This window comes from Callospermophilus lateralis, chromosome 17, assembly GCF_048772815.1.
Source record: "Callospermophilus lateralis isolate mCalLat2 chromosome 17, mCalLat2.hap1, whole genome shotgun sequence".
NCBI lineage: Eukaryota > Metazoa > Chordata > Mammalia > Rodentia > Sciuridae > Callospermophilus > Callospermophilus lateralis.
Genome location: NC_135321.1, coordinates 50,794,501 through 50,813,898, shown reverse-complemented (window position 1 = coordinate 50,813,898; position 19,398 = coordinate 50,794,501). Strand labels below are relative to the sequence as shown.

Below are 19,398 nucleotides of genomic sequence, written 5' to 3'. Positions count from 1 at the left end.
TAAAGTCATTTTTGGTTTTGTCTTGGCTGTTTCCAATTTCCTGTATCTGTAATTTATTCCAGTCTCCTTCTAGTATTCTTATTTAGCTTAAAGTAGTCAGGGATAGCTGCTCTTGCATACAACCAAAAGAACTTTATACACAAAAGTATCTCTGTAAACTGTCTCATCTGATTTGAATTTTTGTTGTTTAATCATCAGTCTGAAAATGTATCTTTTAAGATATATCAAGAAGAATAAATGTTAAAAACTTGAAATCCTTGTGTTATTAATTTTACATATATGGAAAGTCAGAAAGGCACAGAAATCAGATATTGCCTGTTATATATTGACATTGAGATGCATAGGTTAACTCTTGCAACTTCTATAAATGTGGCAAAATAAATATGTATTTTTAAAAATATATTTTAGTTGTAGATGGACACAATATTTTATTTATTTTTTTGTGGTTCTGAGGATCAAACCCAATGCCTCACACACGCAAGGCAAGCGCTCTGCCATTGAGCTACAACCCCAGCCCTAAATGTGTTTTTTATTAAAGTTACACTGTTTTCTTTTTGGTTTTGGAGAAGAAGCCTCCTGTTGCTGGTGGAAGTTAGCATTAGCACACTTAGATGCGGGCTAACACCACTAGAGACCCTCTATCCCACAGCTTCCCTCTCAACTGCAGTTGTGTTGCTCTGGGATTCAGTCAGGCAGTGAGGGGCCTGCAGGATGTGGTGGAGGCATGGCTGAGATTGGAGTTGGGGGCTATACTACCTGTGATGCCAATATCAGCAGAAGCCATTGGTATCTCCCCTGTGGCTGCCACTGCCTTGGTACTGGGTCCGGCTGTCATCATGACGGTGGTAGCTGCTCCAGAGGCTCCAATCAACCCACCATCCCTTTTGCCACTGTCCTGATTGCTGCAAAGACTTCCACTTCAGCCATGGCTGCATTAGACACCCAGTGGCTACTCTAGAAGACTTTGCTTTGGCTATAGCTACTCCAGATGACTGCCCCACCCCCACCCCCCAGCTGCTATGGATGGCTAGATCAACCTTGAAGCCACTCTGTATATCACCACCCATGATAGCCAGAGGTAATGTGGGTTCAGCATTCTTGTGCAGAGTGGCTTTAAACTGCAAAAAGTCTGTAGTCAGCAGACAGAAGACTGCGTATGTGGGCCCTGCCTCTGTCTATAAGTCCTCTAGGGTCCAGTCCAGAAACCTCTGTCCCATATACTGCTCTCCATTATGCTGAAGTATAAACCACAATAAAGTTCTTTTAGATGGTTTTATTTTTCATATTCATGATTTATATCTCAAATTGAGCAGGCCGAACTGGTGGCTCTAACAGCTCATAACATTATCTCTAAGAATGGCTAGAAGTCAGTGAACTATTGAGAGCTGCTCAGAGTTAGCAGTCTTAGCTAAGAGCCGTTAGGATGAGGCAGGAGAAAGAACAGGAATAGGCAGACAGAAAACTTGGGCCCCTTCAAGGTTAGGTTTCTGTCTAAAAGGGCTCAGAGACCACAGATGCAAGCTAAGCCCCATGATGGTCAGGCCAATTTCTGTTTAAGGAGAAAAACTAACAGTGAGACACCTATTGCCTAGTGCCCAGACTCCCTCCAAAAAGGCACAGTAACCTGATTGGACCAAAGGGCATGTAAAGAGCTCATACGGACAATGAATGCCTTACCCAGGATTGGGTTGGGAGCTAACTTCCTTACCCTATAGATTCATATAAACCCCTAGACAATAGCCACTCATTGGCAACCCTCTCTTGGGATCCTTCTCCTATGGGAGCTCTGCTTCCTTTCTTTTTCCTGGGTTGCGGGGATTAGAGGCGTGCACCATCACACCTAGCCTAGAAAGCTAAAAGTGTATGACAAATACACTTTGCATTATTTATATGTTACCAGTTAATTCTTCATGTTAGATTCTCACTACATTAACCCTTAAATAAAAGGTTAAAATCAAATCAGAAACTGTTATTTATTTCAACCTACCTATTTGTTCCCCTAAGATCAGACACTGTTTTGGGACTGGAGCTCCAAATACCATTCCTCGAAGTTTATCCATTGGAGGAGCTTTATTCTGAAGGCCCCCAAACTTTCCATTACTTCGAATTCGATCTCCATCTCTGGTCAGCAATGTGGGACAGTGTGTAATTTTAACAACCTATTGTAAGTAAATGGAAATAGTGGGTAACTTACTCTAACAGATAAGTGAAATAAATCAGACTCAGAAAAATCAAGGGTTGAATGTTTTCTCTCAAATGTAGAAGCTAGAACAAAGTAAGGGGAAAAAGTGGGAAGCAGGAAGGTCATATACCATAAAGATAGAGGGAAGATAAACGGAATAGAAGGAGACTGGAGGAGAAATAGATAAGGGGAAAAATGTGGAATGAATTTGATCAAATTATGCTACTTGCATGTATAAATATACCATAGTAAATTCCACTTTTACGTGTATCTATAAAGCACCAATCAAAAATAAATGTGTGAGCCGGATGCAGTGGTGCACGCCTGTAATCCCAGTGGCTTGGGAGGCCAAGGCAGGAGGATCGTGAGTTCAAGTCCAGTCTCAGCAATGGTGAGGTGCTAAGCAACTCAGTGAGACCTTGTCTCTAAATAAAATAGGGCTGGGAGTGTAGTTCAGTGGCTGAGCGCCCTGAGTTCCATCCCTGGTACCCCCTACCCCCACCGGCAAAAAAGAAAAAGAAATGAGTGGACGAAGGACAGGCAGAGTAGAGGAAAGGGAGTAGGGAGAGGGAGGAAGAAGGAAAGTGGGGGCACTGGGGACTGAAATGGAGTAAATTAAATTTCATGCATGTATGATTATGTCAAAAGGAACAACTATTATGTTTAACTATAATGAATTGATAAAAGCCAAAAACATTACAGTTCTACCGAAATTATCTGAGATTATCTAAGAGTATCTCTTTTCTAATATTGTCACTGATAATGCTGTCCTGAGTTTCAATTTTATAGGTGAAAAACATATCTCATTTTAATTTGTATTTGGCCTGTTAATTCATATATTTTAACCAATTTTATGTTGATGAATGTGCAGAATTTAAATTGGTTTTGACAAGGTATTTAGACATTTGTATACGTATTGGCAAATGAAATGGTTGTTGTTTTTGCAGTACTGGGGATTTAACTCAGGGGTGCTCTACCACCGAGCTATATATCCCCAGTCCTTTTTATTTTGAGACAGGGTTTAAGTTGAAAGGCTGGCCCTACCCCTTGTGGTCCTTTCCCCTCAGCCCCTCGAATAGCTAGGATTACAGGAGTGTTCCACCATGCTTAACTGGAATGATTTTTTGTACATAGTTCTAATATAATAAAATTTAAAAACATGTTAAAATTGGAGCTACAGATTTAAAAAGAAATAAAACATATACCTCTTTTCTATAATGATTGGCTGCATCTAGATTATCCAAAATAATGGTGTCTCCTAACAGCATACCAAATACTGAAAAAGTTAAAATAAAAAAGGAATTAAATTATTAATAAAACTATCACTTATAACCTAAGAAGATATTTTTCATAATCAGCATTTTATAGATCTTTATCATAAACGTAACATCTGTATAAAAGAAAGCCACCATAATATCCTTTACCTGTTTCACAGTGTTCTATATTATCTGGAAATGTTAACAAATCTCGGGCAAAAACTGGGTCTCCAATGGGTTTAAAATATAATTTTCCATTTCGAAAATGAGGTAGAGGTCTAAAAGAGAAAAAAAAAACTATAAAAACAAAAAATCCAAAACTTTTAAAATATATTAAATATAATTTATATATATATATTAAATAATAATTTTTAAAAAATTATTTATTTTTATGTGGTACTGAGGATCAAACCCAGTCTCTCACATGTGCAAGGCAAATGCTCTGCCACTGCCACATCCCCAGGCACTCCCTATAATTTTGTAATGTAAAAAATTGGAAAACATTAATATACTGAATGTTATTTTAATCATATAATCAACTCCAATTCACAAGTGATACTCCTGAATGATTAGTTATATGCCCTTAGAAACTAAAACAACACTTACCATATAAAAATTTTCTGGTTTTATCTGTACTACTACCTTCAAGTAGTTTGTATTACCAATATAAGCTACTTGTTATCTGGTTTGCAATGAAAAGAGAAAGGCATTCTCTTAAGTTGACCCAGATGAGGATTCGAGATACAACTGCCTCATGTGGAGATGGGCAAGATAGAAACACTGATAAAGGAGGCAAGTCTTGAGTAAACTGAATCCCTGTCCCTCCCAAATAAAGAATAACTGAAACCTTGAATAATAATGGGATTTCAGAGATGGTAGCTGATTAGGGACAGGGACTACTTTTTGGTACCAAGGATTGAACCCAGGTGTACTTAACCATTGAGCGACATTCCCAGTCCTTTACAATATTTTATTTAGAGACAAGGTCTTGCTAAGTTGCTTAGGGCCTCACTTAGTTACTGAGGCTGGCTTTGAACTCTTAAAAACTCCTGCCTCAGTCTCCCAAGCTACTGGGATTACGGGCATGTACCATGGCGCCCAGGGGGACTTTCTTTATATATAAGGAGAATGAAGCGATGGTGGGAGCTTATGCAAATAGCTAACTTTAGCAGAACACAGAATAACCTCCACCTTTAGGAAAAATAATAAAAGGAAGAGGAATATTGGGAACGGGAACAGGGAGCATAACCAGTTTCTAGAGCAAACTTTGGTCCTAAATACTAAATTCATACTTTCCTTAAATTAACCCTTCTTAACTTGGTCCTTAGGTATTACAGAGATAAAAAGAGGCTTCCTGGAGGGAAAACTCTCCTCACAAAAAGTATTACTCTTATCAACGCAGTAAAATAAATAAATAAATAAATTTCTTCTTTTTAGTTTGTCTCACAAAAAATATTACCCTTATTAACATAACAAAAATAATACTTTTTTTTTTTTTTAAAAAAAACATCCACAAACTTTTTATTTTGAGACAGGGTCTCCATAAGTTGCCCAGGCTGGCCTTGAACTTGCAAGCCCCTGGCCTTAACTTCCTGAGTCTCTGAGATTATAGGCTTATAACCTTATGCCTGGCTCAACACTATTGGAATCTTCTATGCTATCTAAAATGGATAATAATTAGCAGCAGAGTGGGAGATTTGAGCAGAATCGATAAATCTGAGTTCAAATCCCAGTTATTTTCTCAATCTTATTTTAAATTACAAAATAACATGTAAGTTTATTGACATAGGATATGTGTATTTGAGTTCCTAGTCTCTTTTACATCCTCACTTATTCCCACTTATATAGGCCTTAAAACCAAACATCTACTTGAGTCTGAAAAAGATAAAATTGGCCAATACTGTTAAACATTTTAATTTTTTTGTTTTGTTAGCATTTCCTTCTAGTATTTTGAGGTCAATTTAAAAAGAGAGACATAGTCAGAATACTTATACAATATTAAAAAAATAAGAATGCCGGGCCGGGGTTGTGGCTTAGCAGTAGAGCGCTTGCCTAGCATGTGTGAGGCCTTGGGTTTGATCCCTAGCACCACATAAAAAAATAAATAAATAAAACAAAGGTATTGTGTCCAACTCCAACTAAAAAATAATAATAATAAAAAGAATGTCTATGCATTCTTCATTTAAAAAATAAAAACGTGTCTAAGCAGCATACAGTGGTGCATATCTATAATCCCAGCTCTTTGGGAGGCTATGGTAGAAGGACTGCAATACAAGGCCAGCCCAGGTAACTTAGTGAGACTCTTTTCAAAAAAAGGCAAGGAAAACAAACAAACAAACAAACAAAAGAAAGAAAGAAAGAAAGAAAGAAAAGCCTAAGTATTTTCCACAATTTTCCCTAAAACATATTTGAAAAGCAGATGAAATAAAAATTCACTTGAAGAAATTAGATTAATACTATCCTCATATTAAAATAAGAATGTGATAGTCAACTAGATGCTCTTTTACATTTCAACTGTGCTACTGGCAGTTGTAATATTTATGAATGACTGTGCCAACAAACACTCTTTACCTAAATGATGGCATATTTTTCACAGGACATAAAATAGGACAAAAAAAAAATGTGTGTGTGTGTGTATGTATATATATGTACAAATCTCTATATATTTCATTACACACACACACAGCCTATTCCAAAGACATTTTGCATTCTGCTAAGGATAATAATATTTTTCCAACTTTCCTGTTGCAAAGGTAAAAAGACTTGTTCTGAATTTATGTGTGCATATGCTTGTGTGTGCATGTATATCACATATATAACCGAACATTTAGGCCAGGTGGTACTGCCCACCTATAATCCCAGCTATGCGGGAAGCTGAAGCAGGAGGATTCAAAGTTTGAGGCCAGCCTGGGCAATCTAGTGAGACTGTCTTAAAAAAGGGCTAGGGATGTAGACTGGTGGCAATGCACCCCTGGGTTCAATCCCCAAAACAAAACAAACAACACATTTAACCAGCAATAAAATGGCATATATAATGAAATACACTACAACATAGATATTAATGAAATATGTTCATCTGTGATGAAGTCAAGAATAATGCAGATAATTTGAGTCTTTTTTCTGTTTTGGTTATCTTTTAGAGAAATTATTTTTATTTATTTATAGTGCTGGGAATTGAACCTAGTAACTTGCACACATTAAGGCAAATGCTCTACCACTGAGTTAGACCCCCAGTCCTAGAAATCTTAAAACAAAACCAAAACAAACCACTTATATTTTTTTTTACTAACCTTTTCCAATCTGGAAGAGTCTTCTTATAAATAGAATCCAGGGGTAACACCTGTTGACGACCTTGGGTTTCATCATAGATACGACGAGCAGCATCAGTGGTTAGGGTGACCACACAATCCATGTCACTTGCCAGATGCCAAGAAATAACCATTGCAGCTCTATCATCTTCAATTTGTGCTAGATGTGCTATCTATAACCCATTTAAAAAAGCCAAGTGGAAATTTGAAAAATAAACATAAAAATTTGGTACTACTCCAAATAAAGGTGTTCTATGTTCTACTACTAGTAAAAATGTACTAAATAACTAATGCCATTTTTAGATTTATTAAACATAAATATAGTTATAATTAATATAATCTCTTAAGCAAAAAAAATTTTTTTTCTTTTTGTGGTGTTGGGGATTAACCCAGGGTCTTATGCATGCACGTGAGGCAAGCACTCTACCAATTGAGCTATAATCCCCAGACCTTAAGCAAAAGTTTTACTTAAGTATTACAATATTTCTTTCATAAAACAAATCTAAACATCACAAACAATAAGATTTTATTTCATCATTTGCCGATAAGAATACTTCTTTCAAGTTCAGGAAAAATGATCATTTTTGTATTTACAAATACTTGCTGTCACAAGAATTCCTGCTCAAGTTCCACCAAGGTTGGGCTATTGTGGCTAACATCAAACATTCATTGTATTGGTATGGTCATGTCTACCCTTTATTTTTTGCCCAATGTGGTAACAAAACTTGCCTAACAACAAGAATATTTTGTATCTATGTTAGAACCATCATAGTGCCTGCCCTTGTTTTCCAATTCAATAGAAGTAGGTGGGGAAGAAAGTAAGAAAACGGACATGTCAAAAAATAAAAAACCAAAAAACCCTAGTAAATATAAATGAAGAAAAAAAATTTCTAGTCAATGTAGGGAAGATTAATAGAGGCAAATAAAAGCAGAATAAACAACCCTTGTTTGTTACAATTAGATATATTTTCTAAAGAAATACTATAAAACAATGGAGTAAAATCTATTATGATGGTATATCAACCATAAACACACCTATATTTAATTGAATCAAAAAAATCTTAAAAATGCTACGAATTCTTCCTTCTTTAGGGATGAGATTTCAAGATATTTTAAGTTGAGGAGGAAAAGACTAAAATGTCCAAGTTAAGTGAGGTAGTCACATGTTAAAACTAAATACACGAGAATATTTTGGAGGAAATCTTCTATTGCTCCTCACTATATTTCCATTATTACCTGCTTTATTAGTTTTATGGCAAATTCCAGAATTTCTTAAAAGGAATCAAGGAAGAAAATTTAGGGACGATTTGGAGGAGTTAGAAAGTTTTTTGTAATAGTAGGATTTGTACTTCTGAGGAGCAGAGGAGAAATTATATAAAATGAAATTTCAAGTATTTCCTCCAGGAGATTCAAGACACATGATAAGGAATACTTAAATAGGGGACTTTTAAATATTTTTCTTCTCCTGAAATTTATTTTATACCTTGTTAGAAATATTATACTCTGAACAAAGAATTTTATGTTGAATGAACATGAAAATGCACAAAGAGATTACAGGTATCCACATGCTTAGAATAAGGACTCTTATTATAAACTGGTTATAGAGAACACCATTTTACAACATTGTCTTAGCATCTTCTTTTCCAATTTATGAATACACATTCTTAATTTTTCAATTTGCAGATTTGAATTTGAACAATAATGTAACATGGTTTGATCCATAAACACTGCTACATATGACCCTTTATTTTCAGTGTGTAGTTCAATTCCAGGGTAGATGACAATGTATAAAGAAACTTTCATGGATTCTGAAGTCAGAGACACCTGGGTTCACATCTAAGCTCTGCCATTAAGTATATCTTAACAACTAATATTTAAGTTCCTTGAACTTCAAGGTCTTCATATATAAGCCAGAAATACAATAAACTGTTTACACAGTGGTTATTAAAGTAGAATAACGTACATAAACAAGTACAGACTTTGGATTCAAACTGCCTATTTGAGCCTGTTGCTAGCAGTCCAATTGTGAGCAAGTTTTTTAGTCTCTCTATACCTTCAGTTTTAGTTTAATTTTAAAATGGCAATAAAGGCAACGAGACGTATTATATAGAAAAGTCTAACAAGTAAAACATACGTATATGCCCAAGTGTGTCAGGAAAAAATCTATTAAAAATATAAGAAGCAACACTTACTGAAATAACTTACTAATAGTAGCAAATAGATATTCTAACTGAGAAAAATATAATACAGAATGTTCATGATTAAATAGTAGGATCAAAACAAATATAACTTATTTGACAAAAGTAACCAAAGAGGGAAAGGAAAACAGAAAAAGGAAGAATGGTAGAATGGTACTCTTGCCATTGGCAGCAAATATATAAGGAATTTGCTACAACATTAGACTTGGAACTCAGAATTCTTCTGATAATAAACTGTAAAAAAATCTTAGCTCTCCTTAAAGACCTACAACATAAAAGCATATTTAAATAAGCCCTGATTCAGGATATGTGAACAATTTCTACCATAGCTCTCAATGACAATACTAATTATTAATTCAGTTTTAAGCTCTGCCAAATCCCTATTAGGGTACTCAAGAGTAGGCAATTCACTAGAACAAATTAACAAATACAAAGAAATTTGACATTAAAATGTCACTTTTAGACAACATATTTTCAATAAATAAAAACAAGATAATAGAGTGTACTGCTTCTTAAAGGGCTTCAATACATACCTTCCCCAAAACATCTCCACTGCCTTTTGTATAGTTTGGTAGAGTACATGATCTTCTGGGTTTTTTCTTTAGTTCTTCCTGTTCTGACATCTTTCTTTTCAAAAGTGCTTCAATGTGTGGTATCTATAATTTAAAAAGGAAAATTATCTACAAAGTCAATTACTCTTGTACCAGGCAGCCAATAAATACAGCAAAGAAAAGTTAACAATTTGGAAAATTTGAGAACACTAAGTTAATCAATGGACATTACTTAAAACAATGACAAAACACAACTATGGTTAACAGTAATATAGAAAGAATTCTCATCTTCACGCAACCCCACCACCCCTAAGTACTGGGAATTGAGCTTAGGGGTGCTTTAACACATTCCCAGCCCTTTTTATGTTAGATAGGATTTCAATAAGTTGCTTAGGACATTACTAAACAGCTGAGGCTGGCTTTGAACTTCAATCCCCCTGTTTCAGCCTCCAGAGCCACTGGGATTATAGGCATGTGTCACCACACCCAGATCACTGAATCTTTTATATGTGTGCATGTGTAGTGCTAAGGAATAAATCCAGGTTTTTGTGCATGCTAGACAAGCTCTCTATCACATAACTACACTCCATCTCAAAGACAGAATACTTTTTTGTTTGTTTAGCAGTGTTGGGGGAGTGAGCCTGGGGTCTGGAACATTCTAAGCACACATGCTACTACTGAACCTACTCCTATGTTTTTTATCTTTGTTAAGAAATTTCTATACATACTATTTTTCTTTGAAGTTGAATTGCACATATAAATTTTTTAAAACACTAAACTTCATTTTGTTACTTTATTTTCTTTACCATCATGTATGTTATTACTTATGTAGCCCCTTAATGCAGCTCTTCAGCTGGTGTTTTTATTGGTATAATTACACTGAAAATACAATTTTTTCCCCCTTTGGTACTGAAGATTTAACCCAGGAGTGCTTTACCACTGGGCTGTATCCCCAGTTTTTTTATTTTGAGACAGTCTCACTAAATTGCTGAGGCTGGCCTTGAACTCGTGTTCTTCTTCATGTCAGCCTCATGAAACAAACTGCAATTTCTTGGAAAAGAGCATTCTATCATTTTGTTTGTACCTTTTAATGTATAGTAACTGGAGAATAATGTACTCCAGTCTTTGTACCCTAAAATAATAGTGCCCACAGCATTCCCAATAAAACATAAGTAGTTGAATTTAATTTAAAAATATTTCACGCACAGTTAGAAACTATACCTGTTGTGTTACAGGAATGTCAATATTATGTGCTTTCAGTTCATTTCGCAACTGGGCCTCTTTTAATTTTGCCTCCTCAACTTGGCCTAAAATTATATATAACAAAAAAATTACATTAATTTCTGATAGTCCCCAAAACAAAGTTTGTGGAAAAAAAAATTCATTTTCAATTTCTTTTCTTTCCTCTTAATGTATAATGCTAAAATGAAAATTGACAGATGATTATTTTAGAAATTCAAAATTAAACTATGAATCTCAAAGTTGAACTCTAATATATAAAAAGGAGAGACACTGCAGCTAAGGGAGATAAAATATGCTCTAGGATCTTGTATAGATATACAAAAAGTATAGTTTGAGGCGGGCAGCATATATTTATTGGTACACTGGTTAAAATTTTAACTATATAACAAATGCAAAGTAAAAAACCTAGCAAAAACATCTGACAAAAGGGAATAATATAGATAATATAGTACAACTCAGCAAATGCCTTATTTTAATTGTATACAAAAATTATTAAAAATTGCAGCAAATATTCTGAGAATGGACTCATTTAAAAATAAGTTATGTATTTCAGTATTAGTGTGTGTAGTATCATAACACCATGGTGTATAAAATATATATAGGTGCATTACCCAAACTAAAAAATAAACTACTTCTTACTCTGTTAATAATAATGTCATCCAATATCTTTTGCCAGTACCTAGAGGTAAATATTAACATTAACACTGTATGGAAAACCATACATTTTCCACAGATCAGATTTCTAACAGAAAATTCCAAAATTTTACAATTTGTAAATATATAAATTTATTTAAAATGAGGACTATTTCATTTTAAAACTTGCCAATGATGAATAACAAATTATTATCACTACCTTTCTACAGAGTTCTCCATTTCACTTGTAGTCCAGGAAAACAGACACATTTGTGTTTTATGGTCTCCACCATCTGCCTCATTATTCCCCAAAGTCTAATTTTTTATTTCCTCTGACTACAAGATGACTTACATTTGATTTCATCAAGAAGCTGTTTGCTGGCATCAAATAAGCTTCTATACATAACAATAGACTTAGATAACTGGTCCTTTTCTTTTGTAAGTGCTGCCATTTGTTGCTGTTTCTTAACATCTAAGAAAAAAATTTAGATTTAACTTAAACAACTTAAAAATCACAACTTTTAAAAAATACATCACAAAATTATGTTAATACACAGCAAAGCAAGATTTATCAAGTACCTCTAAATAATAGGGTTTCATTATCTATTTTCCTAGAAACTTACCATTGTAAAACATAAATGGTAGGATATATGGTTCTAATGTTCTTGATAAAGATGGTAGCCGAGGCTCAAAAACAATAAAATATTCAGTACTATCCCTTCCAGGACTATTTTCTGCCAGTACTAGACTCTGTATAAATAAAGAAGCATTAAGGAAAATAAAGATTTGAAAAGAAAAATTTCAGTGTTACATATCTGATCATACTATTTTCAAATAAGTGGTAAATTAAGGTTTATTAAACTATCACCACCACTCAAGACACAAAATAAAACATTTTACCTTTAGGTATTGATTTAAAAGTCAAATGATCTTATCAATACAGCTTATGGAAAAATTATGTATAATAGAAAATAGAAAAAAATAGTAGCATTCCCTTCACACCAGATACATAATGGCCACTTATATGTTGATTTGCAAAATATTCATTCTCACCTTTAAGGTGAAGCAATGTGAAATAGCTTATGGGGTGAACATTATAAAAACAACAGAGAGAAATACCCAAACCCCAATGCTGAGATTAAGTTACAGCTGTTACCATGGAAGTAGACCCACCAGTCCCATGTGACATTTCAAGAGGTACTGAAAAGCTCTCAGGATTTGTTCTTTAAAATTTTATTGTTTCACTAATCCACAAAACACCTTTAATATACTTTAGCCAAGACCACATCATATAACTAATAAATGATGCAACTTAAATATTTTTATTCTAAATGATTTTTCACATTTCCACAGAAAATAATCTATTAGTTGCTTTTTATGAAAAAATTTACATAAAGTAAAATTTTTTAATAAACCTGAACACTGTAGATGAATTATTTTTCCAAATTACAGAGAACATAAACCCACCATTAAACCAATTACCAATGCCTTTGTTTCTGAAAGCTGTTTCCAGTGTATTATATATGAATGCAAACACATGATAATGAGAAATATAATAACTACTTAAAAGCATTTATTTTTGTAGGTAAATATCAAATTTCTCTTCAAAATAAAAGTGTGTATCAATTTATCCTTTCACAAACAGTATATGAGAGTACCTAATTCCCCTGATGCTGGCCAACATTTAACATCAACCATGTATTTTTTTTTTTTCTTTTCTAAAAAGGAGGAATTTAAAAACCAATCAATCATTGTTTTAAATCACCTTTCCCTGAGTGGTACACTGAGGTCATGCTTCTTATGTTTACTGCTCATTTATATTCACTCTTCCATTAAACTGCCTGCTTAAATTCTGTGCCCATTTACTTGTCTTTTTTTCTTACTGATTTGCAAGAAGTTTGTAAAGAGGTATTAAATTATGTTCAATATATTAATCTTCTATTATATATACACATATATAGAATACTATTTCTCAGCTGGGCACGGTAGCACAAGCTTGTAATCCCAGGGGCTCAGGAGGCTGAGACAGGAGGATTATGAGTTCAAAGACAGCCTTAGCAAAAAGTGAGGCACTAAGCAACTCAATGAGACCCTGTCTCTAAATAAAATACAAAATAGGGCTGGGGATGTGGCTCAGGGGACAAGTACCCTTGAGTTCAATTCCTGGTACTCCCACAAAAATAATTTCTCCACAATTTATTACCCTTAAATTTTTTCCTCCTTCTGTTATAGAATTAGGTTAATGAATCTCTAAGTACTAACCATCATAGATTGTTGAAATTATTAACACACTGGCACTTCTTTTAATTGTTTAAGATATGCTTATGCTACATTAAAATTTAACTTTTAATGTAATTAAACAATCTTTTCCTTCATATCTTGTTTGTTTTACTGTAAAAGCCTGAGATAGAAAGGACTTCCTATATTTTATAATCAATGATTAAAAAAAAAAGATACACAGAATAACAGAAACAAACAAAAGCAAGGATTTAACTATAAATAAGGATTAGGCAGAAATAAAATGGAAAAATGAATATCAGAATAAAACTGAGTTATTTTTCAGAAATTTCCAGGTCAAGTAGGCAAACAATAGCAAATTTGAAGACAAGAATTAACAAACTTGAACAATTTATAAATTTAATTTAGATTATAATTTGAAACAAAGCAATATATATTCTTTTCAAGCAAATATGGAACATTTACTAATTTTAGTTGTATTCTGGGAAAGTGTTTCTTATCCCCCCCCACCGCAAAAAGCACCTGCTGGGCTGGAGGGCTCAGTGGAGGCCCCAGGCTCAAACCCCAGCACAAAACAAAAACAGAAAACAAACAAGTGAAAAAACAAAACACATATTCTGTCTATGTCTGATATATCAAAGTGCATAAATGCATTCTATTGTCATGTGTAACTAATTAAAACAAATTAATTTTTTTTAAAGACCCATGATCTTGTTTAAAAAAACCAGATTTCAGCTAGAAAGGCCTGTAATCCCAGCAACTTGGTAGGCTGAGGCAGGAGAATCACAAATTTGAGACCAGCCTGAGCAACTTAGCAAGACTCTGTTCTCAACATAAAAAGTAAAACGGACTGAAGATGCAGCTCAGTGATAAAGAGCCCCAGGGAAAGCCCTTGTATTTTTTTTTTTTTTAAATCAGATTTCAGAGCTCTGCTCCAGACAAATTAAAAAAAAAATGACTCACCCAAAATGAAAACAAAACCCCTAAAAATAAACAAAAAACAATTCACACAACCCACAAAACACACACACCAGTATGTGGGAGCCATGACAAGACAAATTAAGAAAACTTAACTTTTGTTTATTCATTGAGATCGTAGGGACCTCTAGTGGTCAGAAGAAATTCATACACATGAGGGAAGTTTAGATTTTATGTGTCAGCTGCTGGGAAACAGCTTAAGCCACTATCTTTACCTCAGGAGTATATACAGCAGGAATTGCAATTTCAAATGTATATGAGCACTGGAGAGAGCAAGGGAGACTCAAGAAAATAGGACATAGGTAAATAAGAAATAGGTAAAGTGGGTTACATGTATTCTTCTAACACAAACCCACTGGGCATGTTAAACATGGTTTTCCACATATGGCTTTCATTATCTAATTTTTATTAGGGTACAAAAAATTTCATTTTACTCTTCCCTAAATTAAAAAGTGGAAACTAACATTTGTCTTCAATATCAAGAGGTAAGGAACAGCCACTGCTCAGGCCACACATAAGAGAATCCTTGCCAGTGTTGCTAGATCTTTAGATTTCTCCAAATAAATAAGACATGCATATCTTTATGTGACAACTCCAGATCTTTAAATGTTTGTGACTTTTTTCAGAATAGGAAGAACTATTCAATAAAGACATTGAGCAAATTAGTTAATATGAAAAAGGGTAAAATAAAATCCAGACAAATTGAAGATTAAAGGCATAAAAACTAGAGATAGCATTGTGAATATTATCTGCTTTCCCTTTAACATAAATAAAGGTTAAAAATCTAAAAAAACAAATTCAGAAAAAAGTACTTATGTATAAGAGTATTAATATCTTTAATACATATAAGATGAAAACAGTTAACATTTCAAAAGGAAAAGAGTCAATGAACAATCATACAAATCAAAACTAAAAATTGTTCAACCTTATCAGTAACAAAGAAAAGTTTTGTTTTTTTTTTAAATAGGGAACTTGGTTAGAATTTTAAAATGTTCATATGTAGTACTGCAAACAAGACAAAGATGGACAAATTTCTGGTGGGTGAATAAATAAAAAAGCAACTGGCAATAACTATCAAAAGATTTTTAAAATGTGCATATCCTGTATCTAACCATTTTTGTTTCTAGCAATTTCTCAAGGAAAGCATATATGTAAACATATATACTTAAAGAAAGCTGGTTGAAAATATTGTTAGTAAAATCAAACTTCAGAAAGAGCTAAACTTTTGCCAAGGATTGATGAAAATAAATTGTGGTCACCGTATTAATGATATCAGCTTATATCCATGATGAAGAGATATATCAAAGATAAGGAAAAAAGCTTTTTATAAAAGCATAGTCATATTAATGAAGCTTAATGTAATTGTATATACCCCTCCCTCAACATGTGTATTATTGGGGTGTGTGCATACTGTTGTGTGTAGAGAAAAACACTGGAAGGTTGTAGAATAAACTGCTAATCAGTGTTTCCTTTAAAGGGGGTACCATGATTATGGAGGTTTTTACACTGTGTGTTTTTTTCATAAAAATAAAAAAATGTTCATTTTAAAAAAGAAAAAAGATAGGCTGTTATTTATTAAATTTTACCTGGACTATTCAATTTTATTTTTATCCACATGCACGCAGCATTACAACGAAACATAAACAGTATACTGACATTAAAATTAAAAATCACTAGAATCAGAGAAAGCTATTTGTATCATGGCAGGGAAAAAGGAGGTCTTAATATTAGTAACAATGTCTTTGGGTTCAATGCACAATCTCAGAACAAAACTGCAAAATATTTCAGCTGACTTTCCAATTTGGTGCATTACTTAGAAGATCTTCATAGCTATACATACGAAAGTAAAGGTAGCTTAATATGTTGGTTTAAATTGTTAAGTGCAGAATGGTGAATCTCTACTTGTATACAACCAGAGAATTGAAATGTTGTGCTCCATTTGTGTATGATGAATTGAAATGTATTCTGCTGCCATGTACAACTAAGTAGAACAAAAAACAAAAAACAAAAAAAAGAAGAAGAAAATGTTAAGTGCAGAAATCTTATCTACCAAAAGATATAAACATTTACCGTGATTTCAGCTGAACCATTCACAAAGGGAAATTCAAGTATTCTAATTTTCCCGATAAAGAGTGGAGTATCAGTGTCTTCCTCATGAAAACCTTTAATGGTAGCTACTATAGTGCCAACCAAATTTATTCCAGTATGATTGCCATATTCATCCTTAAAAGAAATAGAAAATAACTATTAGTTATTGGTTAGAAGACTAAATCCAGGGAAGGACATGTATGAATCAGAAATAAGACACATATTTATAGAGCCCCAGCAAGAAATTATCCTCATCCTTTTAAATTCAAACATGGAATTCAGTCCTAAGTTTGTGGTCCACATACAGGAAATAGTTCCAGAAACCATTTAACCAGAGACAACGGTTTCTAATACAATGGTTCCTAACTTTCTCAATTGTAAGAACTCTCATTTAAAATTTCATATTATGTATCTTAGCATCTACTGCTGTGAAAAAGTCATCAGTAACAAAAAGGTATTATGAATTTATAGCACTTTTAAGTTGTTTTTTAGTAACTTCAACAGCATCAGACCTGTGTAAATTATACTCTTCAGGCAATTTTTGGTATGCTTATGAATGCAGACACTTGAAGTACTTACATGTCACCATTTACCCTGACAAGATGTTAGGGAAGAGAAGTCAGAACCACTCACTTGTCTAAAAAATGGGAACATAAACTTTTATAAAAGGAGTTACGTATTGAACCAGCCATATTTTCCATTAAGATATAGTCTCACTACTGTGTTTTTCTATGGTGCTGAGGATCAAACTCAGGGCTTTTGCACTTGCTAGGCAAATGCTGGCTACATACCCAGGCCCTTGATTCCGCTTTTTATATTTTTGTTAATATTTTTGGTAGTTTTGTTGCTGCTTAATGAACAGGTAATCAGCAGCCTTGAGAAGCTCTGATTTTCTTCCTTAAGGCATTTTGTCCCATCATCCTAGATGTGTGACACTTTAAAAAACTTAAAACATAGTATATAATATTGTAATGTATTGAATATATTAACTAATATCATTTCCAACCTTTTAATGTACCTGTGTCAATTTCATTTAAATATTCAAAGAACCGAAAATTTGGAACTTAATGGATTAATAACGATCAGTCATCAGAGATCTCTTTAAAAAAATGTAACTGATCAGTCATCAGAGATCTCTTAAAAAAAATGTAACTATCTTTGTCTATCTCTTCTGTGAATCAGGCATTGAGAAATCAATATGGTTCACAAACCTTTACAACACATACATGAAATAGGAAAGGTAAGGCAGAAATTAGAGAAATGCAAATTAAAACTACACTGAGATTCCATCTCACTCTAGTCAGAATGGCAATTATCAAGAATACAAGTAACAATAAATGTTGGTGAGGATGTGGGTAAAAAGGTTTGCTCCATACACTGTCATAGGGTGCAACTACTATGGAAAGCTTTAAGGGGATTCCTTAGGAAACTTGGAATTAAACCACCATTTGACCCACTTATCCCACTTTTCAGTACATGCCCAAAGGACTTAAAATCAGCATATTACAGTGATGCGGTCACATCAATGTTTATACCAGCTCAATTCACAATTGCTAAGCTGGGGAACCAACTAAGTTCAGATGAATGGATTAAGAAAATGTGGTATATATACACAACGGAGTATTACTCAGCCATAAATAATAATTATGGCACTTGCCAGTAAATGGAGGGAACTGGAGACTATCATGCTAAGTGAAATAAGCCAAACTCAAAAAAGCCAAAGGCTGAGTGTTCTCTCTGATGAGTGGATGCTGACACGTAGTAAGGGGAGGGAGGGAAGAATAGAAGTTCATTAGATTAGTCAGAGGAAGGAAGGGACAGGAGAATGAATCGGATATAACTTTCCTATGTCCATATATGCATACATGGCCAGTGAAACTTCACATCATGTTAAACTGCAAGAATGGAATCCTAATTATGCTAACTTATACTCCATGTATATAATGTCAGAATATACTGTTATGTATATCTAAAAAAAAATTAAAGAAAAAGTAGGCAGATTTCTGCATTTTGAGTCAGTTATTAGTATATCTGAATTTATTTTATTTACAATGTTATGCATTTTCTAGTCATATCCAAACACAAAAATGCTTAAAAATACTTAATTCATCTGCACAAGTTTTCCATTTAAGCTTAAACTCAATAATGTGACTCTATAACAACTTCTGGACCCAAACATCAAAGACAATTTTTTCTTGTTATCCCTTTGTAGTTTTGAAAGAAGATAATATTACCGTGATACTGAGGCGTAAATCCTTAACCAAGGTCCTACTGGCAACTGAGCGAACATTAGAAACAGCTGGAGTAGCTGGCTGAATTTCAGGAACCAACTTCACAGGCTGATTAGGTAGAACATCAATCATAACCTTATAAAACAAAAGAATCATACTGAACAATAACTTATTAATGTTTTACCATTTGACAGAAAGACAATAAAAAATGATGGCATATACTAAATTAAATATTACCATCTAAAATTCATTTTTATTAATCTCTTGAAAGTAATTTACTTTAGTGGTACAGATACACAATGGAATATTACTCAACCATAAAAAAGAATGAAATTATGGCATTTGCTGCTAAATAGATGGAACTAGAGACGATCATGCTAAGTGAAATAAGCCAATTCCCCCAAACCAAAGGCTGAATGTTTCCTCTGATATGTAGATGATGACTCACATTAGGGAGGGGGTAGTGGGTAGGGGAGAGATTCTCCAGATTGCA

General features: G+C 33.7%; 1 protein-coding gene across 1 annotated transcript in view; it reads right to left on the bottom strand.

Annotated features, from left to right (window-relative positions):
- Window positions 1-19,398, bottom strand: part of Smchd1 (structural maintenance of chromosomes flexible hinge domain containing 1) — a 149,632-nt gene that overhangs the window by 13,097 nt on the left and 117,137 nt on the right. Inside the window, exons 36-45 of the mRNA XM_076836989.1 lie at window positions 18,909-19,040; window positions 16,657-16,809; window positions 11,994-12,120; window positions 11,723-11,842; window positions 10,717-10,802; window positions 9,478-9,600; window positions 6,729-6,919; window positions 3,607-3,716; window positions 3,388-3,458; window positions 1,988-2,159 (exon numbers count right to left, since the gene is read on the bottom strand). Coding sequence (XP_076693104.1) covers window positions 1,988-2,159; window positions 3,388-3,458; window positions 3,607-3,716; window positions 6,729-6,919; window positions 9,478-9,600; window positions 10,717-10,802; window positions 11,723-11,842; window positions 11,994-12,120; window positions 16,657-16,809; window positions 18,909-19,040 — 1,285 coding nt within the window. The remainder of the gene's footprint in view (window positions 1-1,987; window positions 2,160-3,387; window positions 3,459-3,606; window positions 3,717-6,728; window positions 6,920-9,477; window positions 9,601-10,716; window positions 10,803-11,722; window positions 11,843-11,993; window positions 12,121-16,656; window positions 16,810-18,908; window positions 19,041-19,398) is intronic.